Genomic DNA, 20,822 nt, shown 5'->3' on the forward strand with positions numbered 1-20,822 from the left:
AAGTTTATGAATGGTAACATTTATCAAGATAGCATTACTAGGCTGCAGGGCTTTTTAAAGAATACATAGGAGAGCTCTATGAAAAGAAACGGCACTGAAAGGATAAGGAATTTAAAAGAAGATACTTGCTGAGCTGCACCCTACACTAATGTATACAGTCAAAGGAATGCCAACAAATCCTCAAGTCCTTACACTGTCACCCTTTGCCAAGTTAAATTTGGAGGAGGAAATTCCAGTGGTAGAACAAATCAAGATAACTCCCATGGAGCGCACCTCCTTGAAAAATCATGTCATCTTTGGTGTGGTTTCACATAGCTGAGCTGTTCTGACAAAGTTTGTGCTAAAACTGGTTGCAGATATTTCCCCGGAGCAGCTAGGGTTACCTAGCTGTGTTTCCAACATGTACTGAACGTCATGTTGTGATGTCAAGGGAACCTATACTGCAAACAGAAATGAAGCTTGTGCATCTGCACAGCACCAGCAAATTCTTTCTCGTGTTCAAGAGCCAAAACCCCCTTGTATGGCAGCAAACTGATCAGAGCCACAGTCCCTCCGTTTTAACTTCCTGGAAAACTCCTTCACTGGCAGCTGGGAGAAATCAGCAATTACCTGATCATTTCATTGCCTTTGAAATGTTTTAATTGAATACTATATTATAGTAGCCCTGGGTTCTTTCGCTAGGGCTTTTAATGCATTTTTTATGCCAAAGGAATGAACTAATATATTACATGTTTTATTTCCTCTTTGGTTTTAGCCAAATGCTATATTGAAACAGATCCTTCTGGCAGGGATAAAGGGACCCCCATTGTAATCGTGAAGCAGGGTCACGAACCCCCAACATTCACAGGCTGGTTCCTGGCTTGGGACTCCAACAGATGGAAGAACTGATCTATCCAAGGAAGCTCCAGCTTCAAGCCAAAGAATGATCAGAGCCCAGCTACTTTCTAGTATTTTTAAGCATAAGCTTATGCAACAATACGATGCATCTGTCATTACACTTTTCCCAGCTTTGATATACTTCTGTGAATAATGCAGAAAATTCTTAGTACTGGAAGGGATAAATGGTAACTGTAAACTGGTCAAACGAGGTAAGTGGGGCTTTTCTTCTAGTAAATATGGGAAGTGCTACCAACACTTGTTTTAATCCATTGATTCTTCAAACAGAAGCTGTGGATCAGTTTATTTTAAAGTGCTGAAATGAGCCAAATTGTGCCTTCACTTAAAAATTCAAACTAATGCCACAGAAATTCCTTTAGATTAAGGTCAGTATAGTATTGTGCAGGGTTTGCCCTGACAAAGAACTCATTCTACATCTTTTGCAAGGGTAGAACTGGACCTGATTTACTTACTAGGCTGAAATACTGCCGTGCTCATGTAAAACTTCAGATGATGCCTGACCCAGAGTGGGAGCTGTGTCTTGCAGGTGGCAAATAAGGGATTTGTTTGTCTTGTTAGTATACATGTTTGGAGCTTTGGACTAAGTGGCTATAAGAATATGAAGTTGACAAAGGTTTTTTTAAGGGACTGTCTAGCTCATTGTAATGAATTTCTTAAGCTTTATCTCTGTGAACCACCTCCAGCTCCACCAGGTCTTTTTAACCAAAGCTCTTAAACTCATTCCAGTTTACTACTGCTTTTAAGTGGAAGCAGAAGAAGTAACAGCTTCAAAAATACGTACTCTGCCTTAACCAGATTGCACTTAAGCCATACGTTGTCTCAGATGCCTTACTCAGCAGTACTGCTTGCCTTGTCAGGTGCAGGATGTTTCTCTACTCATTTTTTATGGAGATCTTAGTTAAATATCAAGTATATCAAGTGCAGGGAAACCCTTGCATTCCACGTCCTGGGAATTTGGAGTGTGAGTATGCACAATAGAATATGGCCTTCTCTTCTCTCTCAGGCACATTTATTTGGGTTTTGGTTTTTATTCTGGTGAATTTAAGAGTACATTTTCAAAGTTTTTTATTTGCAATTTAGCCAGAAAAGTCTATGGAAGGGCAGCGGGAAAAATGCTGCTTCAAATCTTTAACACTGCTTTGATCACTTATCCTATAATGCTTTAATGCTTGTTCTAAACAATTTGTGTAGCTGTAAATCATGTCAATGTGGCTTTTTAATGAAGGCATTTCAACAGTTTTATTATTCTTATAAGTCAGGTTGGAAAGTGAAATTTTAGTCATTTTAATATTTTTTTTAACATTATGATTTTGAATCTGGGTAATGCAAAAGAGTAAATTTAGTCGGAGCTCATAATCAATATCAGTGACAAAAGAATTGTGAAGTTAAGAGGTTAATTATAGGAATTTGTTAGCTTTAAACGTTTGTTTAAATCTCTGCTAATACAACTGGGCTGTACCTGAATGTAATTTCACTTACAATAAAATTACAAAACCCAGTATTTTATATGCTGAGCTGATCTTCCTTTCTCTGATATTGTTGCTTTGTGCTTCCACTGATGTCTAGCAAAACTTCCTAAAAACACCAGTAGTTACTTTTCTTTTTAGATGGACAATGCAATGAGAAGTTATTTGTTTTTACTTCGGTGCCATTTTACCCAACAGAGGGTTAACTTTTCTGAGAACTTCAAAGTTACAAACCTGAGTGAAAATCAAAGAACTGGGTGCTTACAAGCTTGTGATTTCATCTTTAAGAAAAGCTACCATTGCTGTTATCAAACTCTTGGCTTTGTAACTTTCTGCTTGCAAAAATTATTGACTATAGAAATTACTATTTTATAAAATAGGAGAAAACAGGTGTATGTTTCTTTTGAAAGGATAGGTCTTGCTTTTTATTTGTGAGTGTAGATAAGGAGATGTTCTTCTCCTGCTGGAAGGAGGACAAAGACCTTTTCAGTTCCTCAGATACTGCACTTCACACAGCCACTGAGCAGCCTGTAATTATCTAATGATTGTGTTTGACACATACATACGTTTCTTCTCATTTTTTAAAAATAACAGTTATAGTAGCTTCTTAACCAAGGATTAGACAAGATTTGCCCTCCTTGTACATAAACATCTTCGGGATCACTGAGGGCTGTGAACTGGCGTAGTCTGCCAGCATATTCTGCAGCACTGTGAAAGCCTCTTTTCAGTTCCCTTGCACGAGACAGAGGAGCTTTTGTGGTCTCCTGGCTGGGCATTTGGGTTTACAATACATTGTCTTGGCACACTGATTACTGATGTTGAGAAGAGCATTGAGAGCTCATAACGGAACAGTGTTCCCAACGGGGCTTTAAGCACAACAGCTGCTAGCAACATTGCTCCTGGGTTTACTTGCTAGTGAGGAAGTTTATCTTTCATACATATATGTGCAGTACGCACAAAGATATATTTCTTTCTGTGAAGAAGCAGAGGGAGGGAGCACAGGCAGGATTGACTATGAGCGCTTGGAAATATTGAAGATCAAGCTGTTTTCAAGAAAATATTTAAGCACATAACTTTATGAATACACACAGCAAACAAAAAAAAAAGAAAAGACATAGCATCTGCCTTGTTTTCAGAATAAACAGAAAAAGCTGTGCAGATTTATACTGTACAGTCAAGAATAAGCTGTATCGTGCATTGTTATCACACAGTGATAGTATGTTCATGCTATTTGTAATGCCAAAAGTAGAGCTGAGTTAGCAGTTTCATTACGCTACCAAGCAGCAAGCATTCCTATGTTCTGTTGGTTGTAAATACAGCATCATTTTTCATCTTTGTTATATAGAATTTCATTGCAGAAGAAAAATGTTAAGAACCCTTAGAGCCAACAGGACATCATGATACTATATAATACTGGTAATTTACATAAAATAGCATACTCTTAGAATATAACTGGAGATTGTACACAGGAGAGGAGCCAGCCTCTGGAATCACTGCTCTAAAAATCAATTTTGACCACAGCCCATAGTGCTATATAGCATCAGATCTGCTGTAAATGATTGTGTTACATGGAGCTCAATTCAATTGAACAGTTTGATCTCTTGCCAGTTCAGACTCACAAGGGCTTCACCTGCAAAAAGAAGAAAATGATGAAGATGGTAGATGGTGGGATTGTGGTACTATCCCTCCCAGGAGAACTAAGGAATCATACAGAAAATATTTTTCTCACTGGGCTATGGCAGGAGGTGCTGTCAGACATCTCTATAGGCTACAGGAACACTTCTTGTCATGAACTTTGTGATCTTCTTGTAGTTTTGATTTTTATTGGATAAAAAAAGGCTAAAAAAAAAAAAAAAAGCCAAACCAAGCCTATTATTTTCCATGGACTGAAGCTGCTCTTCAGAGTCCATTTCTCTATAGGAAAGCTTGGAAAAAACCTTCAAACTTTGTTTTAAATGTGACTGCTTCCTCAGCATCCCACTGAAGTGCCTTTATAGCTTAAATGAGCCAAATGTAAGTATATAAGACAAAAAAGTACTATCTCATAAAATCAAAAACAGAGTTAGCTAATACTTTAATTTCCTGACTCTCCAAATCCTTGGGTTTTTGTTTTTTTTTAAGACAATACTTTTGTCTTTAGATAAATATATAGTACATTTTCCCCTTCTTATGGCTAGGACTTCTGGTGCTAAAATCAAAGGAACTTCTGATTTAACTGAAAACACAAACAGATCCTTAATCCATTACATGTCCTTAATGTCTCATTACATCCTCTCTAGACTGGCCTAAAATTATTTGACATCCTCTGGCTATTAATACATTACCTTCTGCTAAAAATCTATAAACTACACTCACTTCAGTTAAAGCTTCCAAGGTGCAAGAGGGAGAAGGGCAGACCAGTAGGAACTGGGAGGCCCATCATGCCATAAAATTAGTCCATGAGTGTTCTGGCCCTTCTCCTCCAGCATGTCATTCTCCTCTTGACATTAAAGCATATTAGCATTACAGGAAAAAAAATAGTATCTGTCCCTACAGAACAGAACACGTAAGCTGATTTTTTTTTATTTTTCTTCTAAATAACAGCCATCCAAGTTATTCCACGGGAGCAGATAGAAAGGGAATCAGCCTGTACCAAGCTTCTTCCTAAATGCATCCACACTTCCACCTTGTAAGTGCTCTCTCCTCAAAAGGATGCTATCAGTGGACTGAGATCCACAAGATGGTACCTTTTATCAATCAGCAGTGAAATGTGGGCCTCTGCACACATTAAATGAAAGCATCAAGTGAAAACATTGATTTTTATTGTTCTGTAGACTACAGATCATTTGCTCAGAAAATTACCTGGGTCAAGTAGGACCAATGAAGATACATGCAATGTTACTTCAGGAATGTACCAGGAAACCAAGCAGTGAGGCTGGGACAATCTGGCCAGTATCCCACCGCAAGGCCCAGAGACAGGCACGTTTGCTTTAGCAGCAATAATGCTTTTATTATTCTAACAAAGCCTCTTGACCAGAAGTCCTGGCAGAGCACAGCTCTCCCTGCTGCCCTTTAACAGATTTCACAGAGGTGATGAGCAGTTTCACAGCAATGGCAATATTAACATCAAGGCTGAACGTAATCAGGTGATTTTAACATCATCTACCTCACAATTCACTGTGCTTTGTGTTGTCTGATGCCCTTCCTACAGAAGAACCAGCTACAGCAACAATCCTAATGAAAAGAGACCATTGCTAGGAGGAACCAAAGACAAATCAGACGTTTACAGAGGTCTCAGAAAGGTCACGGGTTTCCTGTAATAGGCATGGTAGCACAGCTGACTCCCCATTTAACCAGCTGAGTGGGGCTGTAGGTGTCTTTGTTGGTGCCAAAGATTGGTGTCCTTCCCACTGCTAACCAGCTGCTCTCCTCCTGTACTTAGCCAAGAAGTTAGTTGTAGCAGGAGGAAGAGACTGGAGTGGCAGTAAATGTCTTACCAGCAAGGACAACAGGCAAGTAGCCCACTAACAATTCCCTACTTTCTTGCTAGATAGTCCCAGTCAACAGCAGATATCTCACACACCTCCTGCCAGACTCTGACCCATCCTGGCATTTGCAGATGCACTCCAGCATCCACTAACTAAATATTCCATGTGTGAATTCCCAAAGCTCAAAGTGATCTTTTTTAAGATGGCGTGAGGAAAGGTGATGGAAGTTTGTCCTGTATTTAAAGCGGCAAACAAGGATCCTGGTAACCTGCATTCCCTGTGGTCTGTGCATCCTTGCGTAACCTGAAGTAAATGGCTGAATTTTGGTGCTTCTATTCCCCACCTGTTAAATGAGGATTTCTTTCATCCTTTCCCTGTTTATTTAAGCTGCGCTGTCTTTTACTGTGTGTTTGTACAGTGCTTGACCTAGTGAAGTCACTTCTCAACACTGTCATCTTGCAGGTACTGCTCATAATCCAGACAGCTGCCAGGGTTGTTCGTGCCAAGCTGCACAGACTTGCTCAGAGCAAGATTAGACAATGAGACAAGTGCGATGCCTTGGAGACTTGCAGAAGCATGGGCGCAGCTCCACCAGCAGTGGCACTGGGGCAGCAGAGCAAGGGCAGGAGCCAGCTCAGCTGAGAAGTAAAGCTTTTATGATATAACACAGTATGAGCAATAATAGCACCCCTGCAGCAGTACAGCTCAGGGTGGCTTTGTCAGAGCTCTCTGTAAGTGGTAACTGTAGGTGCCTCTGCATCAGGTCCGTACGAATTCCTCTCCAGATGAGGGGCAGCTGCTCTGAGTATAATTAAGTGTGAGAGGAAGACAAGGCTCTGCTGTGTTTAAGAAGGAATAGCAAAATCCTCAGGTGCCTCTTTAGGTTGACCTGGAGAGTGAGAACATTTGCTTTTAAAAGGTATGTCAATTTGTCTGATCTCCCATGTCCTTATTTTTTTCTGCTGCTGTTAACGACACAACACCTCTCCACAGTCCAGCTCATTTTACTTCTGACAAGTGGTATTTTCTGGGTGACTCAAGGATTGTGGCTGTTGATAATTTATTGGATCTTTCTTCTTTCATTACTGAGTTACGCTGGGTAGCAGACATCCACTGATGTGGCTTTAATCCAGAGGCTAAGTGTGAGGGATCCTGTCCACGGCAAAGTATACGAACTGAGAGGACCAAAAAGTGCCTGCTGGCTACAGACGGAAGGATGAAGAAAACTGCCAAATATCTTGTACATTTTGAGGCTTTGGTTTTCACATCAATCGTACTTCCCCTCTTGAAATGTCTGCTGGCTGCTGCTATTGGTTTCACATAAAAGGAAGAATTTCATAGCTCTGTAACAGTGAAAGCTTGGGGTTAGGGACTCCATGGTGACTGCTAATAGCTATCGTTTTACCTCAACTCTGAATTATCACAGGTCTGAAAAACACTGAAAGATGTATATGCTTTATGTGCTAGACTTCTGGGCCTTCAATCAATCCTCAGCAAGAACTCAAAGATCAGTGATTTGAAGGGAGTGCAGTGGTGCTTACCTGAAAAAACCTCTGTCTGGAGTTGTGCTGAAGATGAAAGACCATGCAGATGTCGGTGTCCCTAAACAATTGGGCAGGGCCCTAAAGTCAAACTCAGCAGGTAGGATCTCTAAGGCTTAGTAACAGGCTTTTGCAGAATGACCTATAGTTTCAGAGGCCTTCCATCACTAAAATAGGAGGAAGGATGCAACCATTTGCCCTTCTTAAAGCTTTCTGATGCTTCCTTTGATGATTCAAATTGAGGTTGCATGTACTCATGAGCTGCAGGCACTATACATCTATCATACTACTCACCACTGAAAATCCAAAGACTTGAAAGCATGAAGAACTCCCTAAATAGTCCCTTTCTGCTTACAGTATGTCCATGCTTATTTTTTCCTTACATGGAGAGGTATTATCTGGTTTATTTTGCTTTTATGTCCCAGCAGTAGAAAGGCCTTGAATGAAATAAGTAAATTGGAAAAAAAATAAGATTATGTTTATAGTATTGCACTGCTGCTTCTGCTTCCTAGAGTCCTGCTTGGACTCTTTCTTAATCTGTGTCCTGTCCCGGCAGAGGTGTAGAGGAAGGCCTTCACAGATGAGATGAAAACTGCAGAGCTAACCCTTGCTGAACTTGGAACTACGGGCTCTGGCAGTATTGTCTCCATTCACTGGAGTTAAGTGATGCAATTAAAACCTCAGCTGAACAATCTGTTCCTCCCTAAGTTTATTTATGTGCCTTCCCTACTTTGTTTAAAGCCTGCTAAGTAGTACAGTGTGGCCATTAGAGCCAGAACAAGGGAAACCTAGACTCTTACAAAAAGCTGTGATGTCAACATAAGGCTTAAAAATCTATGTATTCGAAAATTAATATTTTGGCATGTTTTTACATAAGCAGAGTTTACAACTCTAGTGGCAACAGCTGTTAGGTGCCATATTCTCTGAAAGACTTCTACTCTTTTTCAATATGATGAAACTGGAATGTATAATGTGGTTTGTTTAAATCATATTTTCTGTGAGATGAAAGTAAAAATGATTTTGCAGAGACAGCTTTTATAAGGTCTTCAAAGTGAGTTTACTGTTGTTTCCATCCAAGAACTGAAACCTGGGAGTGTGAAAGAAAGCTTTCTGCCTAACACACTCGTGATCACCTTTCAAATCAATTTTCAATTGACTTAGCTTTTAAACTTTAGGAAACAGTAGGCCCAATCTTGCATCCATTGAAGTATTTTGAAGTATTTTGAAGTATATTGGGATTTACTGTTAACTTAAAAAGAGGACATGGTGAGCTGGTAAGACTTAAAAAGTCTAGACTATAGCTAAGCAATGAGTTGAAATTACTGCTCCCTACCCACACAATGTTTGTCTTCCCTGAAACCTTGTTCTTTCATCCTCCTCTTTTCTTTGGTTTGTTTTTCCCTCCTTTTTTCATGGAACCATAATACCAGCTTGTTGAGCTCCCTAGGATAAGGGTCAGTTTTCCTTTGGCTGTGTTTGTATAGAACACAATAATAAAGGCACCGATTTCTCACTGAAACTCTGAAGTATTGTGACTGAGAATAATTATCTCTTTTTTTTTTTTTTTTTTATGAAGCTTTAGAAACCCCAATAAATACCCAATACGTAACAAGTATCAGATGCTCATGGTGTGCCCATGAGACTGAAGCCTTCAGGCAGCAGTTGAGGCTAGCTGGTGAAACCCCAGAGGAGAGAACTCCTTTGGCTGCACTGAAACTTTGTAGCTCTTAGTTACAGTCTGTCCTTCTTTGCCAGCAATGGATTGGGCCACCTAGCGCAAATCTAGGTTTTATTTTGCTGGGCCAGATAAGCTTTTTCCCCTGCACACTTCGGATGCCTCTTGACTAAAGGGCAGACTAGAAGGTCTATCTAGTGACACAGGTTTTGAAGACCCCTCACAAATGCGTCACAACTGCAGTCTGCAGCGATGTGCCTAGGAATGACTTCTGGTAGGAAGTGAAGCAAGCACTATGGAGCATGAGGCCAGCAGATGCACAGATGCTCAGTGGACTTTCTAGGTTTTCTGTGGTTTACAAAACATGAAATCAATTTCTCTGTTAAAGAATATATTGTGTTGTTTATCCCCAGGAACACTGTTAATCTATTAACTACCTCATTAAGGAAATTACAACTACATTAGAGCTCAGTTATCTGACTAAAATTCATAATACATTTTTGCTTTCTTTAAAAAAATACAAATAAAGCCTCCCCCTGTATCTAGGGAGCCAGCCTTTCTTTTTACTCATCTAAGAAAGAGATGCTTTCAGAAAGCCAGAGAGTAGCTATAATCCATACGTATTTGTTCTGTAGGTGACCAGGAGTTATAAGGAGCACTCACAAGCCTGAATTATTAGGAGCACGGATAAATCACAAAACAGTGGTTGGAGAACATCAAACAAATTGTGCTCTATTTCATTGTCTCTGCAGGGATTTACATTAGCTGTTGCCTCTGAACACCAGGCTCAAGGAGCTGTGACACTATCGCTGTACTACCTACAACATCATACACTGAAGCAGAGACCTTAGATTTTGCACAGCCCTCCTGGGAGTTCAGGCATATCTCCCATAAAATTTTATTTCCATACACTGTAATCTCTGTGAAATCTTTTTCTATTGCTGCTATGCCTTTTTTAGGAGAGATGAGCAACTGAATTTCATCTTCAAGGTGTGCACTTAACTTGATTGACACAAAGCTATTGCAGATCCACAGCCTGCTCGTTTTTACAGTGGACCCTGCGTATCGGGTGGTCATCTCCACTCAGCTGTTGCCAAAAGGGTCAGGACACATCCAAGAGCTGTGTGCACAGCATACAGGCGTGTGCTCACGGCTCCTGCCAGCCACAGGGACAGGCTGGTCCCTGCAAATTAGTAGTGCTTCAGCGCTCTGTCTTTGAAATCGTGACTGTCTTTGAAATTCTCTCAGAGCAGGTTTCAGTGCACTGTACTTGTCATTTAAGCATTTAATTAACTGTATGCTAAGTCCTACTCTGTGACCTAAATGCCATACGCCTCTTGTCCTTGCGCTTCCTTTTGGATATATGCGGGGCCTGAAGAACAAAGCATAGCTTTTAAATAAGTAACTGTTGCAAGTGGACAGCTGATTATGAAATAACTGGCTTAAATGAAAGTTTCATCCCACAAACCTTAGTCAGAAGTCCCAGTCAGAACTTGCATTTTTCCACTAGTCAACTGAGATACAAACTCATCCAAAAAATAAGCTTCCTTAGTTCTGTTGTTCAAGGTCTGTTTGTTTATCTGATCTTTTATAATTACAGCAAATCTCAACGCCCTTACAGATGTTAAATACTTATACGGTATTTAGAAGGTTCTTTAGAAAAGCAAAATTTTAATTTTATTATACCTTAATCATTACGTTGTGCTAGCAATATTGCAAGGCAAACAGCAGTATCTGATGTACTACTAGTATTTCCATTATTATTCTGGACTGGGGAAAATACTTCCACATATTAAATCTAGCGATGCAGGGACAAAATAAAACAAGTGCTGCTCTTGTATTTGAAATTGTAGTACTTTTAATCTGCTTGCAAACTGCTTCCATTGTATTAAAGAAAAGTGATATATTTAAAAATTCTGCAACCCTCTTCGAAGGAAGCGTTGTGAGGAGATGGTAGCTGATACTGAAATCTCAGCTTGACAGAATTTTAAACTATTTGGAATAACTGTGGCATATAAAGAAGCTCTGAAGCGCCCATGGCTTTTCTGGGGGAAAAAATACTGGGGGGGGGGAAATAAAGCTCTTGGAATCAGTGCTGTAACTGGCTGTAACTGACAAGATTTTTGAACAGTAGCATTGATTAGTCCAGCACTCTCAGCAAAAAAGCATGTTTGACTCAAGTCAGTAGTTTAGAAAAAAAAAAAATGGTATTGCAAAGTCAGGGTGGAGGCCTGAGGACCAAGTTGCCATGAATATCAGTACAGATGTCTTTGATCAGTATAAAACCATTGAAGAAATTACTCAAGCCAAGGCTGTAAAGCTCATACATAGCATCACACATTGAACACTTGAATTTCTCATGGTGCAGAAGTCTTAACTCACATACTGAAGGATTATTCACATACTGAAGTATTTTCTCCATTTATTAAAGAAACATCTTTGCTTTTTTTTTTTTTTTTTTTTGTAGCACCAGCTGCTTAGTGAAGTAGGGGTAAGGAGACTGGAAACTAGGGGTACCCGCAACATTGATGCTTTTTTCTACTTTTCTACTTTAAAATTGCCCCATAAGTAGTTGTATGTCTCAGTTTGGATTTTGTGACTATAAACTTTGTACCCTATGAAGACGGGATTTATGCTTAACCTTTATTAATTACATGCTGCTATCAAATGAACAATCAGTATGGTAGAGAGTTTTACGATACCAGTCCTTAATACCTAGATGCTGTTGTGGACAGCTATTCTGCTGTTCCGCCCTGTCGCAGAAAGAAGGTGTGCTACTCGCACAACCACACGTACAGAAAGTGGTCAGGCAGTTCCCTGTGCTCTGCACACTTGGGAGTCACTGCTGTTACAGCCACCCTAGCAGAGGGTGAAGCAACCAAAATTCACAGAACTTGGAAGGTGGAGATAATTTTAGTCACCCTGAGACAATACTTGCAGTGTATGACTACGAACATTTACGAGCTGATACCACCTTTTTTTCAGCCAGCACACCTAAGCAGCATTGAAGATGCAACTCAGTGTGACGGCCAGTATCAAAAAGCAAGAATTCTTGTTTGCTAGCCTGCTATACGGTGTAATGTTTATTTATAAAAATGAAGGCAGTAAAATGTAAATGTTAGACTTCATGTGAAGGTACGTATGAAATGAGAATAGGTTTAATTAACTGGTCTAATCAGAGTGGTAACTTAAATTGTAACACACAGTGACTCTGTTTCCTACTGCTCTAAGCTTTGTTATTTATTGTGAGGAAATAGATTTTCTACCACCAACTACTTTTTAATAATCAAAGCAAAATAATTCATGCAGCACGTAAGTTAGCATAAAAGAATTCAGCAGCCATAGCAAAGATAAAAGGCTTCTTTGTGCAAAACATTTTGTATGTCAATTTAAGAGATGGTCTTAAGAACTAAATTTCATGTGTTGCAATTTGTCAGCAATTTCATTGTTACTGCTTATTTTCCAGGGGGTTCTCAAAATCCATGGTGAAACTGCTTTAGTATTTCATGTGGGGATTTGATATTCTTTTACAACCATATAATGTCATCTCAAAGCAATACTTTCTTAGCTCCACTCTTTGATCTAGGGTATAGTTGAAGAGGAGTGACTTCAATGTTTGAACAAAGCTACAGTTGGTTACTGAAATAATAATAAACAATATTATTATTACATACTTTAATACAAATTACCCTGGCCTAGGCCTACCATGTCATTGTACTGAAATGCAATTGATTTTCTCTTTCACACGCATTGAGAAATTTGCTCAGTTTCTGCATAGAGCAACAGGAATTGGTGATGTGAGGTTGCTAACATGTCTCTCTCACGCAGACAGAGGTGTTGGGATCCCGTCACTGTATGCCAGCTACCTGTAGCTAGCAGTGCATTGTCCTTGCAATTTCATTCTCCTTATGGCTTCATTCCTGCGTGTTTTACAACTAATTCAGCTCCACAATGCAGTTGGTTTGTTCTTCTCCCTCCTTCTGCATTTGGTCATATTTGCTTCTGTCCTTTACTGTTGTGTAGTTCTGGCTGTATCCCTCTGGATCTGTAGTATATGGGATTTGGGTCATTTGTCTTATATTTCACTTTTTGTTTGATTTGCATGTTACTCACAACACATGCTATTATTAAAAAATAACTGCTAAGGTGATTAGCTATTGAACTGGATAATGAATGTCATTATCCTGTTCTACAGAATGATGGTATTTAATCAAAACAAAAGGACTATTGTGCTTATCTGCCCAAGGAAATTCAAGCCTTTGCTTTGGAAAGAACATCTCATACACTGTGTTACTGGATGTGGTTGTGTAACAACAGTCATATCGGCCTGAATGGAATTTACCTTTCCAATGACCATCACCCAGTGAAAGCTCTGATTTAATGTCTTGCAACAGTGAACCTCTCGTGAACTGTTAGTTTTTAATTTTCATTAATTTCTGTTTCCATATGAAAGACTTTCTTGTGAAGTACACGTGCAGCCTTGCAAGTGGATGTTGGATGATCCTTCGCATTTTTGTTTTAATCTGGGCACTGCAAGATCGCTCCTGTGTTAAACGTGCGCATGTGTTAAAGGGTAATGTGAATCTCTGCTGCGTGATAATGTTAAAATTTACAAGAGCCTTCTCTTTCTGCTCTGTGCCGATTCTTTCTTGGCAATGTTTCAACCAGTTTCATGGCCCATATCCCTAATAAGGACTAAGTTTCATAGAGGCGGTTAATAGCTGCTGCATTGGAGGCCTGGCCCTGCTGAACCTGCCCTGAACCCAAAGTATCCCTGGACCATTTAGGAATTTAAAAAATAATCCCATTTTACCATAGTGAAGAAGCTGCACGTTATGCAGGTGCTGCTTCTTTTTTCTTGAAACACAAAGGTTTGTCCCTGGCTACCTTTTATTCTGTAGAAAATATATGTAGACTACATGTATGAAACATATGTAGAAAATAACATATTACCATTTACCCTGGTAAGTTGGTATCAAAGAAAGGGGAGACGTTTTTTAGCCCAGAGAAACTAAAGCTGCAGTTGTTTTCATGAGCTAAGGAATGCTGAGCCAGAATGATGTTAGGAAGTGAGAAAAGTATCAGTATGTGAAATGACCCCCAGCACAGAAATTAGGCACCTCCCTATTTCACATCACGAAGTCTGCACATGGCTGAAGCCTTTTTCCAACGTTTCTTCATTGCAGTTATTTTCACCTGTCATCTAGTAACAGCCCTCTTCCCCATTTAGCTACATACTTGAAAGTATATTTCTTGCTGTATGCCTCCTTCATTGAAGACTTCTACAGGATAATCAAAGCCTTACTTCACCCTTACCAACCTTATCAGAGGTTGAATGTGTCAGCTTTCTTACACTCCCACTAATTTAGATACCATTACTCCCTCATAACACCTGCCCAGTCTGTAGTTTGACTTTGTAAAGTAGCATGAAGTGCATGGGAGGAGTTGATCAACCTGGATTGTTACTTAATAGCAGTTTTACAGAAATCCCTACAGGCATTAATTAAGATCAAGGTGCTAAACACTAAGACGACTTACAATGAAAAATAGTCCCTGCCCCAAAGAGTTCATAATTCACTTTAGAGCAAGTTGCAACAGGTGAATGAGATAAATTAACTGTAGGAAAGGAAATAGAAGTAGAACAATCTACTTCTCAGAAGCATTTTCTGGACAGTGTGAATCATTTTTGTGCATATGTTTACAAACACAGGAATGCTTTTTTGCTCAAGATGTTAATTTCTCTCTAATCTTAAAATGTCATAAAAGTCTGCTTCCAAAGAAACACATCATCAGTGAGAGTCCTTCTCTGACTAGTGCGTTGGATGTGCTATACTCTAGTAAAATCATCAGTTCTGTATCCCTCCCTATTCAAGAGCACCAAAATCTGTTACTACGTATTGACTGCTTTTCAGCAGAGCAAAAGATAAAGGCAATCTTTCCGCATTTTATGTTTAAAATTAAAATACCTCCAGTAAAAGTCAGAGCTAGCCCATATCCCTGCTTGTGGAATTAATTGTAAAATATTTTATTATAAAGCTGTGTTAAAGTGTGAACAGATCTTGGTAACAATCAGACATTAAAGTTTAGAAGACTGTAATAGGCTTATTTTTCCATTGAAAATAGGGAATACATAATTTTGTAGGTGGAGATAAAGGTCAATTCGATTTATTTCAGCTTGTCAAGTTTCATGAATAGATCTATTCTCTCTAGTAATATTCTTTAACAAGGTATTTCTATCTGGTTTCCACCAATTTTAAATTACTGAAAACCATCCAGGAAATAATTAAGGCCCACTTTTACTGTCACTATAAGTGCTTTTCTATTACATTGTATGCTGTGCAGTTCTTTATGCTGTCCAAAAGTAGGGTAAAATACTACCAAATCAGAAACCTTACTAGTTGGCCTTAGGTGTAGTAACTTTCCCCATCTTTTCCATAGATGTAAAATCACTTTTCTATACAAACAGGCCACTTCCTTCAAAGAGAGTCATCTGTACGATCAGGATGTAAATAACCAACAAAGATAAAAGCAGTGAAACATTAATCTCAGATGTAAGCAAATGAGAATTTTGCTATTTTTACTAGAACTACAATGGATATCTTAACACTTTAGTAACTTGAAACCTGGCCTACAGCACACTGTGGAATTTTTGTTGCTATACAGTGTCCTTTTACTATCAAATTACTTCTCTTTTTATACACCATAATTTTGTGATTTAAAATATAAAGTACAATGCTTTCACAGGGGAAAAAAAAAAAAAGATTGCCAGAATACTTACAAATTCATCCCTTTTCAGCAGCCACATCAAGAAATTTGAAAGTCTTCTAGAAAAAATGCAGTTAATATTGAAAATGCCACCTTTTCTCTTTTACTGGAGGCAAGCTGGTCAAAGACTTGGACAATTGTGGTATGAAGTAGAGAAAACACACTTGGAAATGTAGCCTTCAGTAGCACAATAGTTTTAGTTAGTAGTCAAATTTATGCTTTTAGCAAAAATATTGATTTATTTCATTTTTATCTAAGTAAGGGTTATAGACGAAGGCTCTTACAGTATGCTCTGCTCTGAAACCAGCATGCCCGATCCTTTTGTGTGCTGTTGCTGTTTTACACTGAGCTGGTATACATCCAACACAGGCAGAAGTAACCACCTACGTCACCACAGCTGTAGGAAAACTACAGTGGCAAACACAGTAAGCGAAGAGGGTCATGCGAAGGAACAGAATGATGGAGAGACAGCAAGAATATCTAAGTCGAAGTACTTGGCCAGGGCCCCCCTAAACCCCCGTTATGCTCTGGAAACAGTAACACACAAAAATGTCTTATTAGGTGCTAGTAATTGGTTCAGACTTTGAAAGACTTCACTGCTCAAAGCAGGCTGAGATATTAAAAGGCCACTCAACACATCCTTGTGGTGCGAGAAGCTTTCCTTGTAACTAATCCAGGCGCCATGTACGTTCAGTCAGACCAGAGCACTGCTCCCAACTCTATATACTGGGCACCTAACTGGGTGATTTCACACACTTCGTTATTCCCAGCTCCTTCCGGACTGCTCTTCCCCTGTCTCACGGGAACAGGCCAAGGGCAAGAAGAGTGCGGCAAGAACACCGCGCCGGGCTTGGGGCCTTCGACTGCTCTTACTTGCTGCCAACGCCAGGAAACCGCGCCCACAGCCCGCCCTGCCCTCCCGCCCCGCCCGCGCCCGGAGGGCCCAGGGGGGCCAGCAAGGCAGCCGCCGGGCTCCCCCGCGGCCCACAGCCCGGCCCGCCAGCCGCCTCGCCCCGGGGGCCCGGAGCCGTGAGGCAGCCGGCGGAGGCTCCGAGCGCAGCCCCGACGGCCCTGCGGCGCGCCCGGCTCCCCTCAGCGCGGCGGGGCGGGGGCGGGTCACGTGGGCAGGGCGGCCGCCGGGGGAAGGCGCCCCGCGGGCTAACGCTTTGAGAACCGTTGCTAGGTGACGCGAGGGCGCGTGCCGCCCGCGGGAGCGGCCGGTGGCAAGGGAAGGATGACGCAACGGCCGGGCGAGCGCAGCGGCGGCCGCCCCGCACCGGGAGGCTCCCGGCGGGAGGGGCGTTGCTGCCGGCCCCCGCGCGGGTGCGCAGGGGAGGAGGCCGGGCAGCGCAGCCTGGCAGGTGCGCTGTGAGGCGCCGCCAAGCCGTATGCCGGGCCGCTAGGGGGCGGGGCTAGAGTGACAGCACCCGCGTCCAATGGGCGCACGCGCCTCCGGCGAAGAGGCGGGGCGCTAAGGCCGGAGGCGCCGCTGCCGCCCGCCCGCCCGCCGCAGAGGGTGAGGAGCTGCCGGTACCGCCCGCCCGTTAAGGCACAGGCCCGCGCGCTGTGGCGGAGGGCGCGGCGGCTTTCCCCGAGGACTCCGCCCCGCGAGTCCCGGCGCGGGGGCCGGAGGGGGCCGTCGGGCAGGGCGTGGGCTGCGGGCGGTACGAACCCGCCGCTGCGAAGGCCGCGGCCCCGCCCCCGGCCGCGCTCGGCCCCGGCGTTCGCTCGAGGACGGTAAAATTCGAGTTCTGCGGTGAGTGGCCGGTGCTGCCGGCCAATAGGCGAGGCGGCGCTCGCCCTCCTCCCCGCCCTCGCCGCGCGGCGTAGCCAATGGGGGGCGAGGGGCGGGGCGCGCGGGGCTAGGCGCGGGCTGGGAGGCGCCCCGCCGCCAGATGCGGGGGAGTCGCGGCAGCGGCGGCAGCGCGTGCGGCAGCGGCGGCACGCGGGCATGGGGACGCGGGCTGCCTTCGCCTCCTCGCGCTGAGGGACGCGCTCGCCGGCGGAGCCAAGCGGTAGGCGCGGGGCGGTGGCGAGGGGCGCAGGTGCCCGGCGAGCCGCAGTGCCGGTAGCGGCCGCGTCACGGGGCGGCGGAGCCCGCTGGGCCGGGCGCGGGGCTCGCGGCCGCCTCCGCTGTAGTCGGGGCGGCGGCGCTGGCCGGCGCGTTGCGGCCGCGGGGCCCCGGCGACGGGAGGCCAGCCGCGGGTAACGCCGCTTGTGTCGTCGGCAGGATCCGGGCGTAGCGCGGCGGCCAGCGTAGCCGTGGGAGCCGGCCTCTGCTCGTGGCAGCCTGCTGTCACCGCCCCGGCTGGCGATGGGGAATGGACTCTCGGACCAGACGCCCATCCTCTCCAGCCTGCCTTCCTTCCAGAGCTTCCACATCGTCATCCTGGGACTGGACTCCGCGGGAAAGACGACCGTGCTCTACAGACTGCAGTTCAATGAGTTCGTCAACACCGTGCCCACGAAAGGATTTAATACGGAAAAAATCAAAGTGACCCTGGGCAACTCCAAAACGGTCACCTTCCACTTCTGGGATGTGGGCGGCCAGGAGAAGCTCAGGCCGCTGTGGAAGTCGTACACGAGGTGCACCGATGGCATTGTGTTTGTGGTGGACTCTGTTGATGTCGAGAGAATGGAGGAGGCCAAAACAGAACTTCATAAGATTACTAGGATATCTGAAAATCAAGGAGTGCCTGTCCTTATCATTGCTAACAAGCAGGACTTGAGGAACTCTCTCTCCCTTTCTGAAATTGAGAAAATGTTAGCGATGAGTGAGCTGAGTTCTTCAACACCCTGGCATTTGCAGCCTACCTGTGCAATCATTGGAGATGGACTCAAAGAGGGACTGGAGAAACTACATGATATGATAATTAAGCGAAGGAAAATGTTGAGGCAGCAGAAAAAGAAGAGATGAGTTCTATCTTGACTTTTCTATTTTAGATTAGTTACATGGTCAAAATTTGACATGAGACAGCTTCCAAACCCAGGCCTGCTTGTTTGGATGCCGTTAAGCTTAGTTACGTTAAACAATCAGTTGCACGACCTTGCTGAGTGGAAGGCTGTGCAGTTACGGAACTTTTTTTTTTTTAAACTAGTCTCTTTGAGTTTTATGGCTCTGCATTATTTCAGAAGCCCTAATAGATGATGTAATACTATCAGGAAATGGATGGGTGGGTATATGTGACATGGATGTCTAAATAGCCAAATAAACTGAGGGTTTTCTGCTTAGTGTTGTATTCATGTTTGAGGGTGCCCTCTGCAAGCAATTTGCATTGAAGGCGTTCTGTGTTTTTAAACTTCTAATGCTCGTAAGTGGAGTGTTTAGGTGAACATTATACAGCTTTAAAAATATGTATGAAGCTAGTAACCCATTATTTCAAGAGGCTGTTTTTTACCTTGTTTGGGGATTTCTATGAAAGCTTGGCTACATGTGTAGTTTTTTTAAATTTGGCACTTTTTGAAATTGAATCATGTTCAGTTCAAGTACTTGAAATTTAAGTGCTGTGGATTCTTCAACTGATAAAAGAATGACTTTCTGACAAGTAAAAACTGTAAACAACACGCTGGAGCATGAAAAAGTCGTTTCCCAACATAGAGCATGTTTTTGGTATGTAGGGTTCTTATTTTTTTTAGAAGTAGCCATTCATCATTATAAAGTGCTAATCAGGTTTAAAAGTGTTACTCAAAATTAGTAATTTATTTCTGAATGATGAGCATTATGTCCTTCTACTATCACTATCTAGTTAAAAAGTAAATTAATTGCAGTAAAGGAACTGTAAAGAATAACTCTGGCTGTTGTGGTTCTAACCAGTGCAGCATTCTTCGCTCTACTGGTGGTTTTTCTGGCAATAAAACAAAATTATAATGAAGTAAAGATGGAGTTAAAATTAGCAGAGCACATCTTGTATCTCCCAAAAATACCCCCTTTTATTAAAGTGGTATTGCTATGTCACTTTCACCGTATGCTTTTTTTATCGTGACTCTTAAAGTATTTTGTGGTTAGGAATGTAATAATGCTTTATACACTCAAACATTTGACACTACCGGGGTGGGGTGGGGGGAGTGAGGGAAGAAGACTTTCAAGATGGGCCTGTGTTCTGCTTTAATTATGCTTTAAGCTGTTCTTGTTTACAGAGTGTGCAAACAGTGTTAACCGGGCAGGATAGTGCTTGATGGAAAAGGGAGGGTAGTTTTTCTTACTGGTAGAGAGCTTCAAGTGACTAGATACTTGGCTGGCGATTAAAAGGGCTATAACGGAGCCTGGATTTTTAAGACTAACTTTAGTGGTGCTGTAAAAATTCATCAGAATGTTAGATGCTCTTAAAACTTCTAGTGGAAATACCAGATTAAAAAAAAAAAAGGCAAAAAATCTATTTCCTCCTCTTACTCAACCAGCAAAGTAATAAATTTTTCTTACCTGCTGCTGTGTATCAGGAGGTTGACAGCTACAAACCTGAATGTCAATCAGTGTAACTTAGATATGTTTAAAGAAAAAAAAAATCGAACTTTTTAACCAGCAGCTGTTTGTCCAGGAGGTAACCAAAAATGCACTTTAGTGTCTTCAATAACTGAAAGGTGACGGCTGTTTTTTTATGACATCTTGGTCCTTTTTGAATAAATTGAAGTAGCTTCCAGTGGAGCTTTTGTATGTTGGTTATACATGTACCTGCACTGGTGACATTGTAAGTCACTTACTCAAGTAATGTCTATATTTATAGAAATGTGGATGACTTCTTAAACCTCAATAAACAATTCAAAAAAAGTCTGTAGAGAGAAGGTGTCTGACTACTTGTACTACAGTGGTATGTTCTCATCAACCTCTGTGCACATATTGATTCTAATAACAGTAGAACTATTTCTGTTCAAAACCAAAGTCTTACAAATGTGCTGAGGCTCATAAATATCACTGTTATAAATTGCAGGTGTCTCCTTAAAAACTTTTAACTCAATGGCATGTCTGTATATTTGCAGAAGAAGTATTAACTGCAGTGGCTCTTTTCTGAAGTGG

The 20,822-nt window shown here is 42.2% G+C and overlaps 2 protein-coding genes across 2 annotated transcripts in view; both read left to right on the plus strand.

Moving 5' to 3' along the window:
- The window catches only part of SCIN (scinderin), a 59,406-nt gene extending 48,292 nt beyond the window's left edge, over positions 1 to 11,114 (plus strand). Inside the window, exon 16 of the mRNA XM_080383926.1 lies at positions 755 to 11,114. Within this exon, the coding sequence (XP_080240052.1) occupies positions 755 to 888 (134 nt within the window). The 3' untranslated portion in view covers positions 889 to 11,114. The remainder of the gene's footprint in view (positions 1 to 754) is intronic.
- A 6,212-nt stretch (positions 11,115 to 17,326) lies between these two features.
- On the plus strand, positions 17,327 to 20,579 carry ARL4A (ARF like GTPase 4A). Its single transcript, XM_080383927.1, has 2 exons — positions 17,327 to 17,826; positions 18,042 to 20,579. Exon 2 carries the CDS (start codon positions 18,126 to 18,128, stop codon positions 18,726 to 18,728), a length of 603 nt encoding a protein of 200 aa, XP_080240053.1. The 5' UTR covers positions 17,327 to 17,826; positions 18,042 to 18,125; the 3' UTR covers positions 18,729 to 20,579.
- The last annotated feature ends 243 nt before the right edge of the window (positions 20,580 to 20,822 follow it).

This window comes from Falco punctatus (assembly GCF_963210335.1).
Source record: "Falco punctatus genome assembly, chromosome: 4".
NCBI lineage: Eukaryota > Metazoa > Chordata > Aves > Falconiformes > Falconidae > Falco > Falco punctatus.